The sequence below is a fragment of the Haemorhous mexicanus genome, chromosome 1 (genome assembly GCF_027477595.1).
Source record: "Haemorhous mexicanus isolate bHaeMex1 chromosome 1, bHaeMex1.pri, whole genome shotgun sequence".
Lineage (NCBI taxonomy): Eukaryota > Metazoa > Chordata > Aves > Passeriformes > Fringillidae > Haemorhous > Haemorhous mexicanus.
Genome location: NC_082341.1, coordinates 115036187 through 115049257, shown reverse-complemented (window position 1 = coordinate 115049257; position 13071 = coordinate 115036187). Strand labels below are relative to the sequence as shown.

At 37.7% G+C, this 13071-nt stretch overlaps 1 protein-coding gene across 4 annotated transcripts in view; it reads left to right on the top strand.

The window, feature by feature from the left end:
- Nucleotides 1–13071, top strand: part of LOC132334165 (ras-related protein Rab-10-like) — a 32077-nt gene that overhangs the window by 17359 nt on the left and 1647 nt on the right. The window contains exons 4-6 of one of the 4 annotated variants that reach the window (XM_059860028.1): nucleotides 241–330; nucleotides 5099–5200; nucleotides 11291–11429. In XM_059860028.1, the coding sequence (XP_059716011.1) occupies nucleotides 241–330; nucleotides 5099–5200; nucleotides 11291–11347 (249 nt within the window). In that variant the 3' untranslated portion in view covers nucleotides 11348–11429. Of the gene's footprint in view, nucleotides 1–240; nucleotides 331–5098; nucleotides 5201–5583; nucleotides 8595–11290; nucleotides 11430–13071 lie in introns of those variants that run through there. The other 3 variants (XM_059860010.1, XM_059860037.1, XM_059860019.1) reach the window with 3 other exon arrangements.

The window sequence follows — 13071 nt, the reverse complement described above, 5'->3', positions numbered from 1 at the left end:
GAGGTTGGAAATTATACATGGCACTTCCAAGAAGCTTTTTTCTGCTCTTTGCATTCTCGCTGTTTTCCTCCAAATCCCAGTAACTGGTGGAAAATATTTGCACAAATGAAGGTCATGAGAGAATTTAGCCTTTACTTTCAAGGAAATGGAGTGCTGAAGGTTAGTGTGAGCTGAAGGTGAAGGGTTTTTGTTGTTTGCTTTTTTCTTACTTGACATTTATTAATGCTGGTTCTCTTTTAGAAAGCAGGTGATGAAGTGGACGTAATACTGTTGGGCAACAAGTGTGATAAGGAGTCAGAACGGGTAGTTCCAAAACAGAAAGGAGAAAAGGTATCTCTAGTACTTTCTTTGGGTCCTCCTGAGTTTCTTAGTGTATGACTGAGCTGTTAAACTGAAAATGATAAAAAGCTCCTGAATTCCAGAAGTTCTAATAGGACCTGGCTCTAGAAGAACAGTTGTGAAGTTCTGGAGTGATAGAAATGCATTAAGTAATCCCTTGCTGATCTCTTCAGAATACCGATTTTTCTTTAAAAGGTTAAAATGTACTTTAAAAGTTTTAGATGTTACAACAGAAATCTTATATAGACTGCATTTTCAGAGTACCGTTGTAATGTAGAATATTAAAATGAAATACATTCTGCATAATTTTTCTGATACCACTCATCAGTGAAAGAGCTATTCTGGCGGCCTGTGCAAAGTGGTTTGCATTGTCTCTTGAATAGCCTTGAATAAGACTGGACAAATACTGAACATCTAGCTCCCCAAAACTGTGTATGTGACATATGGTTGACTGTACTGCAGTAGAGTTTCTAGCTGCTGATCATGGGTGGGGGGGAAGAACTTACTAAGTGGGGAATGCTCTTCTAAAGGGAATGGCAAAAGTCTCTCACTGAGAGTCAGTGAGGAAATTCAGAAGCCATGCTATGACAGAGGAAACTGGGATAGTAATTAAATATTGCAGGACAGCATGTCCTATATACCAGTAAATTTTGCTACTGCATACTGTATGCATCTGTTCTCTGGAACTTGGAATTAGCCCTCCTGTTATGCTTTCAGGCATGGTGAGTCAAGCAGGATGTCTCATGTTTAAAAGAAAAACACACTGATAGCTTCTTGCCAATTATATAATCCCAGATTAGGAAATTAAAAAAAAAAAAAAAGCATCAACTTTTGGACAACATTACACTCGTGAGAGTTCATAGTTCACATGCAAGATGCTCTCAGTGTTAATGTACCATATCTGTGTACAAGGAATAAGGTTGCTGAAAAATACATGTTGTTGTCTCACACAAAGGATGCTCTGTCAGAAACCTAGAGAGTCACTGGATGCATGTGCACCAGAGGGCAGTAGCAGGGTTTTGCTTAGGGTATTAACCATGACATTTACTGACTTCTGGGTTCTTAACCATGCAACCAAAATTCCTCTTAATGTATTATTTTTCTTTTCAGAAGGAAATCATTACCTACTCCCCAGTGAGTCTGCTTTCTATATTTTGCCTATGTTTTGAGTCAAGGCAACTCTTCTGCTATACTATTTCTTCTTTAATATGATTTACAAGTGCTAAAGGATCTGAATATGCTGGAGAAAAATTCTCTTAGCAGAGAGAGAGAGACAGTAATTGTCCTCTCACTCTAAAGAAGAAAATATCCTAATTAAGAGGGAAAACAGTTTGATTCTAACTTTGAGAAATAATAATTTGTAGTTACATATTTTATATTACCCTGATAGAATGAGCTTTAAGTGTTGTTCTGTTCAGTCTCTTGCACAGAAGAATTCTAGGTTCCCTGGGAATCTCATAATCTATATTGGCATTTCTATAAAAATCTGTTATAACTGAGTGGCTGTCGTGTATAATTTCATTTCATTTTAATGCTGAGAAATTTTTTTGTTGTTTCCTTTTGCACAAAATTACGTAATAATTCATTTTGTACAAACTTATGTCATTGTGATCACTCAGAAATTGAGATATTTAATTTTAACACTATGAAGTATAATTTTCTTGCATTAATTGATTCTTATTCACTTAGATAAAAGTTCTAACTCAGTCTTTTTGGGCTTCTCTGTTCATCCCCAGTATGATTATCATTTTTATTGAAAGATAAAAATGCTGAAGGTTATATGACAGAATGTGGCTGGTTTTCTCCTGTCAAATCTTTCTAGCAGAAAATACCAAGTAAAATCATCTTCCTTTTTTTTTTTTTTTGCTTTTGCTGTCTTCATAGTTGAAGCTGATTTATAGTTTCAAAGCTGATTTTTCACACGTAATAGAACTCTGCACAGTTTTGGAATATTTCAGACATATCTCTCTGATTCAGCAGTAAGAAATCACACCAGCACTTTGCTAGGAAGTAGTATTAGCATTACTTATTTTATTGTTGTTGGTAAGATAAAAGCTTATTTCACACAAGTTCTCCAAACTGTTATCAAGGATATTATAAAATATCATTTCTCAGTAGCATAATTCCCACAGGTTTGTAAGTGTATTTAGGTATTTTATTTATGGATCTATTCAAGATGCTCCCAAAGGAAAAAAAAAAAGAAAAAAAGTAGTTATTTGAATACACTTTTCTATTGTCTTTCAGAGAGAGAAGCCAAATACATGTTCATACTTTCAGCTGTTTTACCACTGGACCAGTGGGGGTTTTTGCACTGAGCTACATTTTTTGAGGACTTGCTTGCCACAGAGTTTAGCAATATGCAGGGTAAAGTTAAAAAATACATACGTTAATCTTATGTGACCAATATTGTGCACATACAGAGAAAATGGATGTGCATTGATGTAGTGGGCAATGTAGTAACATGATACAGAGAAGGCTCAAGTACTCAAAGTTTTTTGATTTAATTTTCTTTTTTTTTCTTTGGTCTTCACAAATAGAGCTCTCTCCCAGGCCTCTGCAGGTCCCTGCTTGGTTTGGGAAGGAGCAGGTCAGCCAGCAGTACGAAAGCTTTGGATTAGAAATTGCTTAGGAAAGTTAGATGTGCCCATAGACATGAGGAAGTTCTCCCAATTGTGCTGAAAGTGTTGATCATTGTGATTTGAGCCACTGTCAGTCAACTCTGAAAAATCATGGTGGTTGGAAGAGATCCCTTTTGATGCCATGATGTGTCTTTTAAAAAAGGCAAGGAAGAAGGCTCCAGGAACTATACACAGCCAGCCTTGCCTCAGTCACATTGTTTGGCATCTTCATTGGTGATTTGGCTGATGATAGAAGGAGATTTGCATGTGACATGAGATTAAGGAGTGTGACTGGCACACCACATAGGAAAACACCAGTTCTTTGGGACTTTGATAAACTTGGGAACTGGGCCAGTGAAAACATCATGAGGTTCGTGAAGTGCAAAGATTTGCATCTGTGATGGAATAATCCAAGGCAGGAGTCACTGCCCTGCCACAAAAGACTGATGAGTTCCAATGAACACCAGCTTGAATATAAGTCAGCAGTGTTCCCTCATGTCTTTAAAGGTGTTGGGCTACATTAGAAGGATAATGGATGGCAGCTCTGGGGAAATTATTACCCCCCTTACTCAGTGCTGACAAGGCCACATAGAATATTGTGTCCAGCTTTGGCTTTCCCATTCCAAGAAGGGTGTTGAGAAACTGCAGCTGGTCCAGGAGACAGGTATAAAGGTGATTGGGATCCAGTACTGGTATTCCATGAGGAGAGGGAGCTGGGTAAAGAGCAGGCTACGGAGCAGTTACTGGTCTGCAGCAACTGAAGTGGCACTAAAGGAATGACAGAAATGGACTCTTCTCAGTAGACACAAACAATAAACAGATGGGGAGCAGACACAAGTCCTGGCTTGGGAGGTTCAGGTTGGAGTTGAGGAGAACCAGTTGCTCTAGAATGTTGATGTAGCCATGGAAGAGGATCTCATAAAGGCTACAGAATCTCTATCATTGGTGGATTTCAAGACTTCTGTAGGCAAAGCCATGGCTGACCCAATATTGCATGGGCAGTAGCCTTATTTCAGGTGGGATTATCTTTCAAAATTATTTCTGCAATTCCATGATTTAAAGGGTTGGTTTGTGTTCATCAAAGTTTGTAAAAAGGAAGCTTTTACATGATACAAGGAAGGAAAAGGGCATTTAATAGTAGTTTCTGTGTACTTTATAATCAGTGAGCCAGTAGTTCTCTCTACTTTATTAGCCCAGCATTCTTTTATTGCTTGTCTTTTTTCTTTATGAACCCTTATGCATCATTGTTTTGTACTGGCAATAGTTGAATGATCTTAACTTTCTGTAACAAGTTGCTGCAGTACTGAAAACAGTTCACAGCAGTCCAGTGAGTTTCAGAATCCCTTATGAAGTTATGATTCTAATGAATTGGTTAGATCTCATCTTTATTTTCAGAACTACAAATTCTTGTATCATTTTAGAAAGCAAACCATTTTGCTTACCTTTTTTTTTTTTTTACCTTTAGTGTAATCTTTACTATATTTCTACTAAAATGCTGAAGTCTGATTATTGTATATATATTGTGTTGGGTTTTTTTTATTCATGCCAACATTACTCAAAGCTATCTGTAATGGAAATAAGACAACAGGAGCAAATTAAAGAAAACCAACCAATGTAAAGTCTATGCTGCCCATCTAAGTTTCTCTCTTTGCCTTTTACCATAATACCATTTTGCATGCATATGTTTTCTTTGCTTGCCTGTTATCTCTGTGCTTCTCTCTGTCTAGCACAAAGGAACATCTCTTTTTTTGTGTTTCATCCTGCCACTTTTCTTGAACAGTTCTTGTCATATTTTTATCTGCAGGCGCTCCATTAGTTTCCTCTAAATAATTGCTTAGGAGACAGTTCATTTTCCAAATAAATCAAACCCACTGCATTTTATTCTTGTTATTTGCAAGTAAAGATTGGTTAAAAAAAGCAGTTTTGAAAACACAGAAATTTAAGAAGAATGTTTTAAAAGGTACCTGAAATTTATAAACTGAGGATGAATATAGAGTACTTTACTGAGCAGTCTTGTGCTTAATTAGTGTTTTTATCAAGTGTTAGCAGTCAGAACACCTTCGTATTGCTTGCTACTAGTATTAGGAACTATTTTTTTTTCCTGAAGAATGTTCATCCCATTTCCTACATTTGTTTTTCAGCTTGCTTGGGAATATGGAATGCCATTTTTTGAGACCAGTGCTAAAGAAAACGTGAACATTGAGCACGCATTCTCAGTCTTGACTAAGGAAATCCTGGAAAAGGTAGGCTTCCTTTCCAAGGAGAAAGAAGATGGGAGATTTTTCTTGACAGATTGGGTAAACAAGGTTGTAACTACAGAATAGTTTAAGCAAAGCACAGCTGATGCTGTTTTTGCATTATGGAGTTAGTATTTTGGGGGGTATCCTGTAGCTGCAGGCATGCAGAGGAGGAGCATGGGGGAGAAGAACCATGGGAGAAGAGAAAAATAAAGAGGTGAGCAGGTGCAATACAGTTCAGAGAGAAAGTGAAAATTCAGGAAGACCGCATTTTTGGCTTTATTTCCCATACTTTACTTTAATACTTAACTTTAAGGGTGTGGTTAACAGCTCACGAGTAGTTCCAGTTCTGTGCCAGGAAGATTTTTTTTTCCTCTGAATTTCTGCAGAGTGTGCACACTGTGAAGATGCCACATGATGATGGAATCAGTGGAGCTTTTATGTTCAGCAATCAAATGTTTTATCCAAGGTTCATAGCTGTTTGTTTGGTTGATATACACTAGTGCTTTTTAAGTTATCAGGGCCTAAAGATTTGAGTTAATTAGTGGTAGAATCAATATTGTATCTGTCAGAATCAGCATCTCTCTAGCTTGAGTGTGTTGGCTTAAAGGTCCTTGCTCCTCAAAGTTGCAATTCTTTTGTAGGACTGAATTATTGTTCATTAGCTCTGAAAATGTTTTGCATTGCAATTTATTTTTAAGCAGCAGAATATTATTTTAGACTTTAATAGATGATCTTCATGCAATGTATTATCACTGCCATTCATCACCAATATTAGTTCTACAAAACTAACCTTCCACTCCAAATACTTTTCAAGTCATAATAAAGATAAAAGAGCAAAATTACTGACAAAGTCACAAGTAGCAGTGTTTTGATTAAGTAGCCATAGGGGATGGTCAGAATAACAGCTCAGAGTTAGACTGCTTCTAAATCAGGGTCCTGTCATGCTACATAGTAACACAAGTTGTATTTGGTTATTTTGGGGGAGGAAAAAAAAAAGGCAAAAAAATCTTTTGGTTACTTTGACATGAAAGTGAAGCTCAGCAACTGAACAGTCAAATATTGTTTAGAGCAGGAGGATAATGGCAGGCCCTTGAGTTACTGAGCTTGTTGGAAAAAAGTCTCAAGTAAAATAACTCTGATTTTGTTGTAAATGAAAAAAACATTGTCTACTGTAAATAGAGAATATATTGTTAATATGAAACATGAAAACTACAAAACAATAGCTATGATCATAACTGCTGCAAAGACAAATATGTGTGAAGGGAGCATTTCTGCAGAGTGTGTTTGGATGATATCTAAGAGAATTCTCTGCACATGCAGAAATGATGTTTGGGTATTTTTTGCATTAAGATTGCCTACACTTACTTTATGGTAAGTGAAAACTTCAGTGTTACTACTCATCTTCATAAAAATTCATGGGGTTTGTAGTGTGGACATGGCAAAAAAATTCAGACCACGTTGAACACGTTACACTACTGCTTGGTTTTAATTAGAGCTGCTTTGAACAGTTTTATGCTCTGCATGTATGTGTGTTTGGAAAATGTGCCCATGAGAATTTGTCATATTTGTCTATAGTAACATTTCACCTTAGCTAAAAATATTTGGAATCCTGATGAGGCATCATGTATCATTACTTTGGTGTATAATTAGCCATTTTTAGTAAAATGCATTTGTTGATTTAAACAAGAACCCCTTTAGCCCGATTGGTTTTACCACTGGCCTGATAAGAAAGAGTTTGCTGGGAAAAAAAAATCTACTATACAGTTTCATCATGGTTTTCAGGTTCGACAAAATAATTTGCCTGTTCACAAAACTGTGAAATCTGAATGTACTACTTGAATTTTAACTTCCTCTAACTGATGAAATTTTGGAGAATGGAAAATGCAGTAGCAAGTGTGACTAGTAGCTGTGAAAAATGACATGATAGATGCCAGTCTGAGATAATTTCAGTCATACATCCATTTGGTAGTGGTGAAATACGTATTTGCTGATGGTAAAAAGGAGATACAGCTTTGCACAGTGTTTTGGCCCAAGGCACCTATGCCTGGGGATGTCAGGCCTCCCTGCCCTCTGCAATGGACCATCTGTCCCAAACTGATGAGATGCTTCAGTGGAAGCACATCATTGCTTTCCCAGTCCCACAGAAGAAAGGAACTCCCTAGGACAGTCTATTATGGCCACGCTTTTGGGGAGTGCGTGAAGCTTACTCAGAGATAAGATAAATAAGCAGGGTGGGCTGGCAGGCAGTAGACCATTCTCAGATGCATTGCAGTAGTCTGTGTTAATCTGAGGAAATCTAGGACTTTTTATGTACATCCTTGCTTGCCCTCTACTGTGGACATGTCCTTAGTAACTTCATTCACACAAAGCACTCCTGTAGATGGGGAAGATTGATGTCCAAAGTTATAGAGCTCATACAGAAGTACTAAACTTCTTGACTCTCAAAATTTAGAACAGGTTGTGGTTCAGTGGTGGGTTAGGGAAAAAACCATATTAAAGACATTTAAACAGCGCAAAACAAAAGTGTTTCAGTGTATTGTCACTATTTTGTACTGCATTTTCCCATCTCTTTTTGCAGTTTGTCTTGTAGTGGGCTTAAGGGAGAGAGAAGAGTTCTGTATCCCAGTGATCTGGATAACTAAAGTGCTGCTTGACCTTTCAGATACTTTTTATCTCAGCCATTCCATGCTGGGTCTTGGTCCTGCAGCTCTAATTTACATGGGCAGTCTCATGAAAACCATCAGATTTTTTTTTGAGGGTTTTTTTTTTTTTTGCTTACATTGGTAACAGCTGAGGAGTCATGCCATAATCCTGAGAACTCACAATTTTCAAACCAATCAGTTAGTAATAACTGAATGCAGAGGAGTTTTAACTTCCTCTGACTGACGAGTTTTTGGAGAAGGGCAATAATAACCAATTTGATTGTATTTGAAAGGCTGCAGTGGAAATAAATGTTAATGATCTAGATTATTCCAGGAGTTTGCTTAGACATGTTGACAAATAAGAGTATTTTATTTATTCACAAGTCTCATGAATCTCAGATATGCCTAAACCTGTTCATTAATAGATGACAGCTGTTCTTTAACAATGCTTCTGGTTGCCAGTGAACTATTTGAACTTGTGAGTCAGTCTTCTAAAGACAACCAAAACCAAAAAAATACCACCCAGAATGCAGTTAGCATTTTCTCTTTTGTGTTCTTTGGTTTCATGCCTGGCAAGCAGTAGTGTCCTCAAGTAGGTTTTCAAAAAAATATTACAAGCCTTTGTATATGTCCTTTTGGGTGTGATTGTTGGTATTTTTCTAAACTAGGATCGAGAGACAACCTGTTAAAAACCAAAAAGAAGAATGAAGTTACCACCTTTTTCTGAAAACTGCAATAAAACTAACAAAAACTTATATTCTGCCTACCTTCCAAGAGTGATTGACTACTAAGACTATTTTATTCATATTAAATAAACCTATATCTCCTGAGTGGAGAGCAGTGAAAATCCATTTAAGACCTTGCCCTGTGCTGTTGAGAGTAACATTTAATGTGTAACAGCTGGATGTCATTTGAGATGAACATTCAGAAGTATCAGGCCTCAATTTTGCCCTTCTTTCATTTCTTTATACTTCTTTCCTATGGCAACAAGGTTGTTGAGATTATACTGTGTTTTCTATTCCTTTGCTCTTAAAGTACCTTTGGAACTTCATAGCTGATTTTAAACGAATTTGACAGATCAAAGTAAAAGATAATTAAGTTCCTGAGTAGTTCCTTGAAAATAAGGTGAGGGGCAGAGTACTCTGCAGAAGGTAAGTCTCCAGCATAAGTTCATAGAATATTAGAGACCACTACACAGAGAGACTGAAAAATGCTTCAACCAGCTACTCCAGCTGGAGCTTGCATCACAGATATCAAATTTAATTCACTTCAAGACCTAAATCCATAGGAAATCGGATTTCATTATTGCTGAGGTTCATGTAATTGTTAGTTTGTCTAAAAGATCCTTGTGTCTCCAGCAGTGCATACTCAGTGTTTCTTTATTACCCTTAGTCATGCATGGAGCCCCAGGCTTTATTTGCCCTTTATTTATCTTGTACTGACCACAGAATAATAATTCCTTCGAGAGCTTTTTCATAATGCTTGTACTGCTGTACTTTAGATCCATTTCAGATTTTTATCTCCCTAAATTTCTTAGTAACATTAGGTATATTCAGCATTGCACATGTGGGAACAAAGGTGCAGAGATTAAGGCAAAGAGGATAAATGGTACCAACTCACTTAGTGCTGGCGCAATGTAAGGCAAAATTTAACTATGCTATCTTATTTAATTTTTTTAAAGTCTGTTCTGGACATTGAATGAACCAGATATTTTTCTGGAAACAGTAGCATATAATTAGGTCATGTAAATCAAAACTTAATCACATCATCTGTGTATCGAGGATGAGACTCATCTTAGCATGCAATCTTAGCCAGCTAAAATTTGCATGACCGGTCTGGTTATCTGGAATCATCTCTCTTCAATGGAAAGAGATGAGTCTTTAGGATAAAATTGTGTTTTGGAGGTGCCTTTCTCCCTCTATTGATTATGGAGGCCACCATATCTCAGCCTGTATGGTTTCATATGATTCAAATTAAATAAATTAAACTCCAGGAGAATAAAAAGAAAGTTACAGACTTGGCTTGCTTCTGGCATTTGCTTCTGCAGGATATTGACTTTGAAGATATATTGCTCTCTTAAACAGAGTTTTTATGATGCAACTATATTAAACATCAACTAGACGATCTGTAGGGTTGAGGAACCTCACAGGAGATCCACACCTGTTTGTGAATAACTAATTGCAGGACAACATTGTTACAGTCTACATGGTAGTAACAGGAGAGGGAGATAGAGCCCTGTGCTTTGCCAGTGGGTTAGATGTTTCAGACATGGTAGAATAGCAGGCTTTGGGAGCAAGACCTTCATCAACATTCCTGGAGGAATGTAGTCAGCTGCAGTTACATCCTGCTGTGCCAGACCTCATATCCTCCTCTCCTGCTCCTGTACCTGTTCCCACAGTGATTGCCTTCCCTGCTAATATATCCCTAGCCCTTGCTTAATACTGCTTGTGCCATGTCCAGCCCACTGTGATTGTGAGACTACTTTTTTGCATTTTGAACAGGTAATTTGAATTCCAGAATATAGGGGAAGTACATAAAAGTGTTGGGACTATTAATAACTGAGCTCTCTCTAATGGCAGGTCAGGCACTGAAGTCACACGGGACTTCATTTCATGAAGTTCTCTGCCAGTCTTTTTCAGCTATCACTGTTAAATATAAACAAAATGATTGCAATAATTAAGTAGGATCATTTTTTTTAATAAGAGTAAAAATCCTCAAATTTAAAGCAGTTATAAATAATAGTAACCTCAGTTCCAGTCTCTTCTGTTTGTTTCTCCAAAGCTTCTAATTTTTCAGCAAGCACTCCAGGTCTGACTTTGACTGGGAACGTGATATGGATAAAGCAAAATCCTGTCACTCTTTCAAACCCACAGTGAGCCCCACCTTCAAAATAACTAAACCAGTATCAAAATCCCAAAAACTGGTGCTAGAGAAGGTGGACCCACCATTAACCTGAGGAGGTTTTCAGCAAGGAATGTGCAGCTGAGCTTAATGAAGATTTATATATTTACTCCATTAGAAACCTTTCAGAAAGGTTGTTGGGGTTTTTTAATTACATTTTCCTTTGTATTCTACCCTAGCTTTCTTGCCTTGATTAAAAAAAAAAAAAGTAACTGAGCCATCTCATCACAATTCCTGTGTCTAGGTATCTATTGCATGCCAGTGATACAAATTCTGCTTAGAAGTGGGCAGGAGAGACAGCCAGAAGGGGAGTTTTAAGCAGGAAGTTTAAAACTGGCTTGCAGAGATGCCTGCCAGTTAGGTGAGACATGTCTGCTGTGCTATTTAACAGGAAAAACTAGTACTTAATAGCAGGAAATTTCAACATCTTCCTGAAATCACTGCAGGGTACAGAGGCATCTGTGTCTGTGGCGGTATTTTCAAATACCCAAGATACTGAAGTGGAAACTCCAGCTTCTTGGTACCATTTCGGTTCTTCTCACCTTTTCAGTTTTTGGCTGTTTGTTGGCTGACTTGTGGAGCAGTGAGTTACAAGCCGTTGAGCTGAAATGTGAGCTGGAAGTGTTGGTGCTCATGGAGCCCTGGAGGAGGAATGCTGCCTGCCTTGTTCTCACAGGTGGGAGATTTGCATACCTCCCTGCTGTAATTTCGGGAGAGGGGGTGCCCCACGTCTCCCAAGGCTTGGCTGAGGCTGAGCACTACGTGGGATTGCCCAAATCTGATCCTTGCTTCAGTGCTTTATGCAGGGCTTGTAGTATCTCTAGATTATGAATGTGCACTTTTTAAATATGTGTGCAGCACATTTGCTTAAATGGATCCCAGACCCTTATTTGCTTCACAAAGGCCCTATGTGGAACAGTCTTACAAACTGAAGTGATTAATAGTCCTCAACTTTTAAATGAATTTTAAAATGGCTGTTCTTTATTTGTGGAGTGGTGGTTCTTGTCTGTCTGTCCTGGCTAGTTTGTAGATGAACTAACAAATAATGATTTTAGAGATTATAAGAACTGTTGCATTATCAAATATGTTTCATCATTCTTAATCACTTAACAGTACTGAGGATCCTTGACAAGGATATATGAAGAGCTTACTTACCATCTAAAAGTACTATTGAGAAGTAAAATGGTAAGGATGCAAATAAGTATCCCAAGTGTTTAAGGAAACGTAAGTTTCTCCCCTTTGACTGGAAGCACAAAGTTTGGTCTTGAAGTATAATCTGCAACATCTTCAAATTACCTGTTTCCTCTAAGTAAGTGAAACTTGAATGGTGGATCTGTTCAAACAGGGATTTTTCTAGAGCTCTTTTACTACCGAAACTAATTGTTTTCTCCAGAAAAAGCATGGGTGAAACAAAACCTATTTAGTTGATGTTCACAACAATCAATGTTCAATGTTATTTCTTGGTCTCAATTGAGTGAAATTAAATTTCTTACTGTACCATTATCTTCCAAAGTTTTTATTTACCCTTCAGAATCTTTTCTCTAAACCAGAGTGGTATCTTCTTCTTTGAGATGACAAGGTTATGTAACTTTGAATCTGCCTTGCTCCCTTTTTTAAAAAGGTCTTCATACAAAATTATTTTACAAAAATTTACTGTCTATGCTTGCAGACTACCAAATACTGTCTCTGCCTAGCAGAAATTATAATAGCCACAACTGTGTAAAATGTTAAAACTAGTCAGAAGCTATAAAGCTGCATGTTGGTATTTCTAGGAATTCTCAAGGGTAATAAAAATGCTATGCCTTTTGGTCCTTCCCACTCAAGAAATAATTTTTTTTAAAAAGCCATAAAAACCCCAAAACAAACAAACAACCCCAGGTTAAAGTGCACCTGCTGTATTTCTTTGTTATGTGGAGAATTCATTATGACAAGAAATTTCTAAAATCAGTAAGCAGCAGTCTTCAGATATTCTCGTCAGACCATATTTGCTGATAATTTTACTGATGACAGCTTCAGCATCCATCCTGGGGACTAGACACTACAATACATTTCCTGCCCTCTGCTCCTTCCTCTATCCATCACTTTTGATCCCTTCCCAGATGTTTCATGTTCTCCCCCCAGCACCATGCCTGTGGAAGCCTCCCTGGGTCCATGCAGCCTCAGAGAGGAAGGAGCTCAGCCACTCTCTTTGTGCAGACAGCTCTGGCACAGGGCAGCCAGCACTCTGGAAGAGCTGGAACTTTGGCTGCAGAAGTAAAAAGGAAACAAATTCCATGCATCCTCTCCAGAATTTTAAGAAGTGATGAATTTTCTCACCCAAAGAGGCATAAA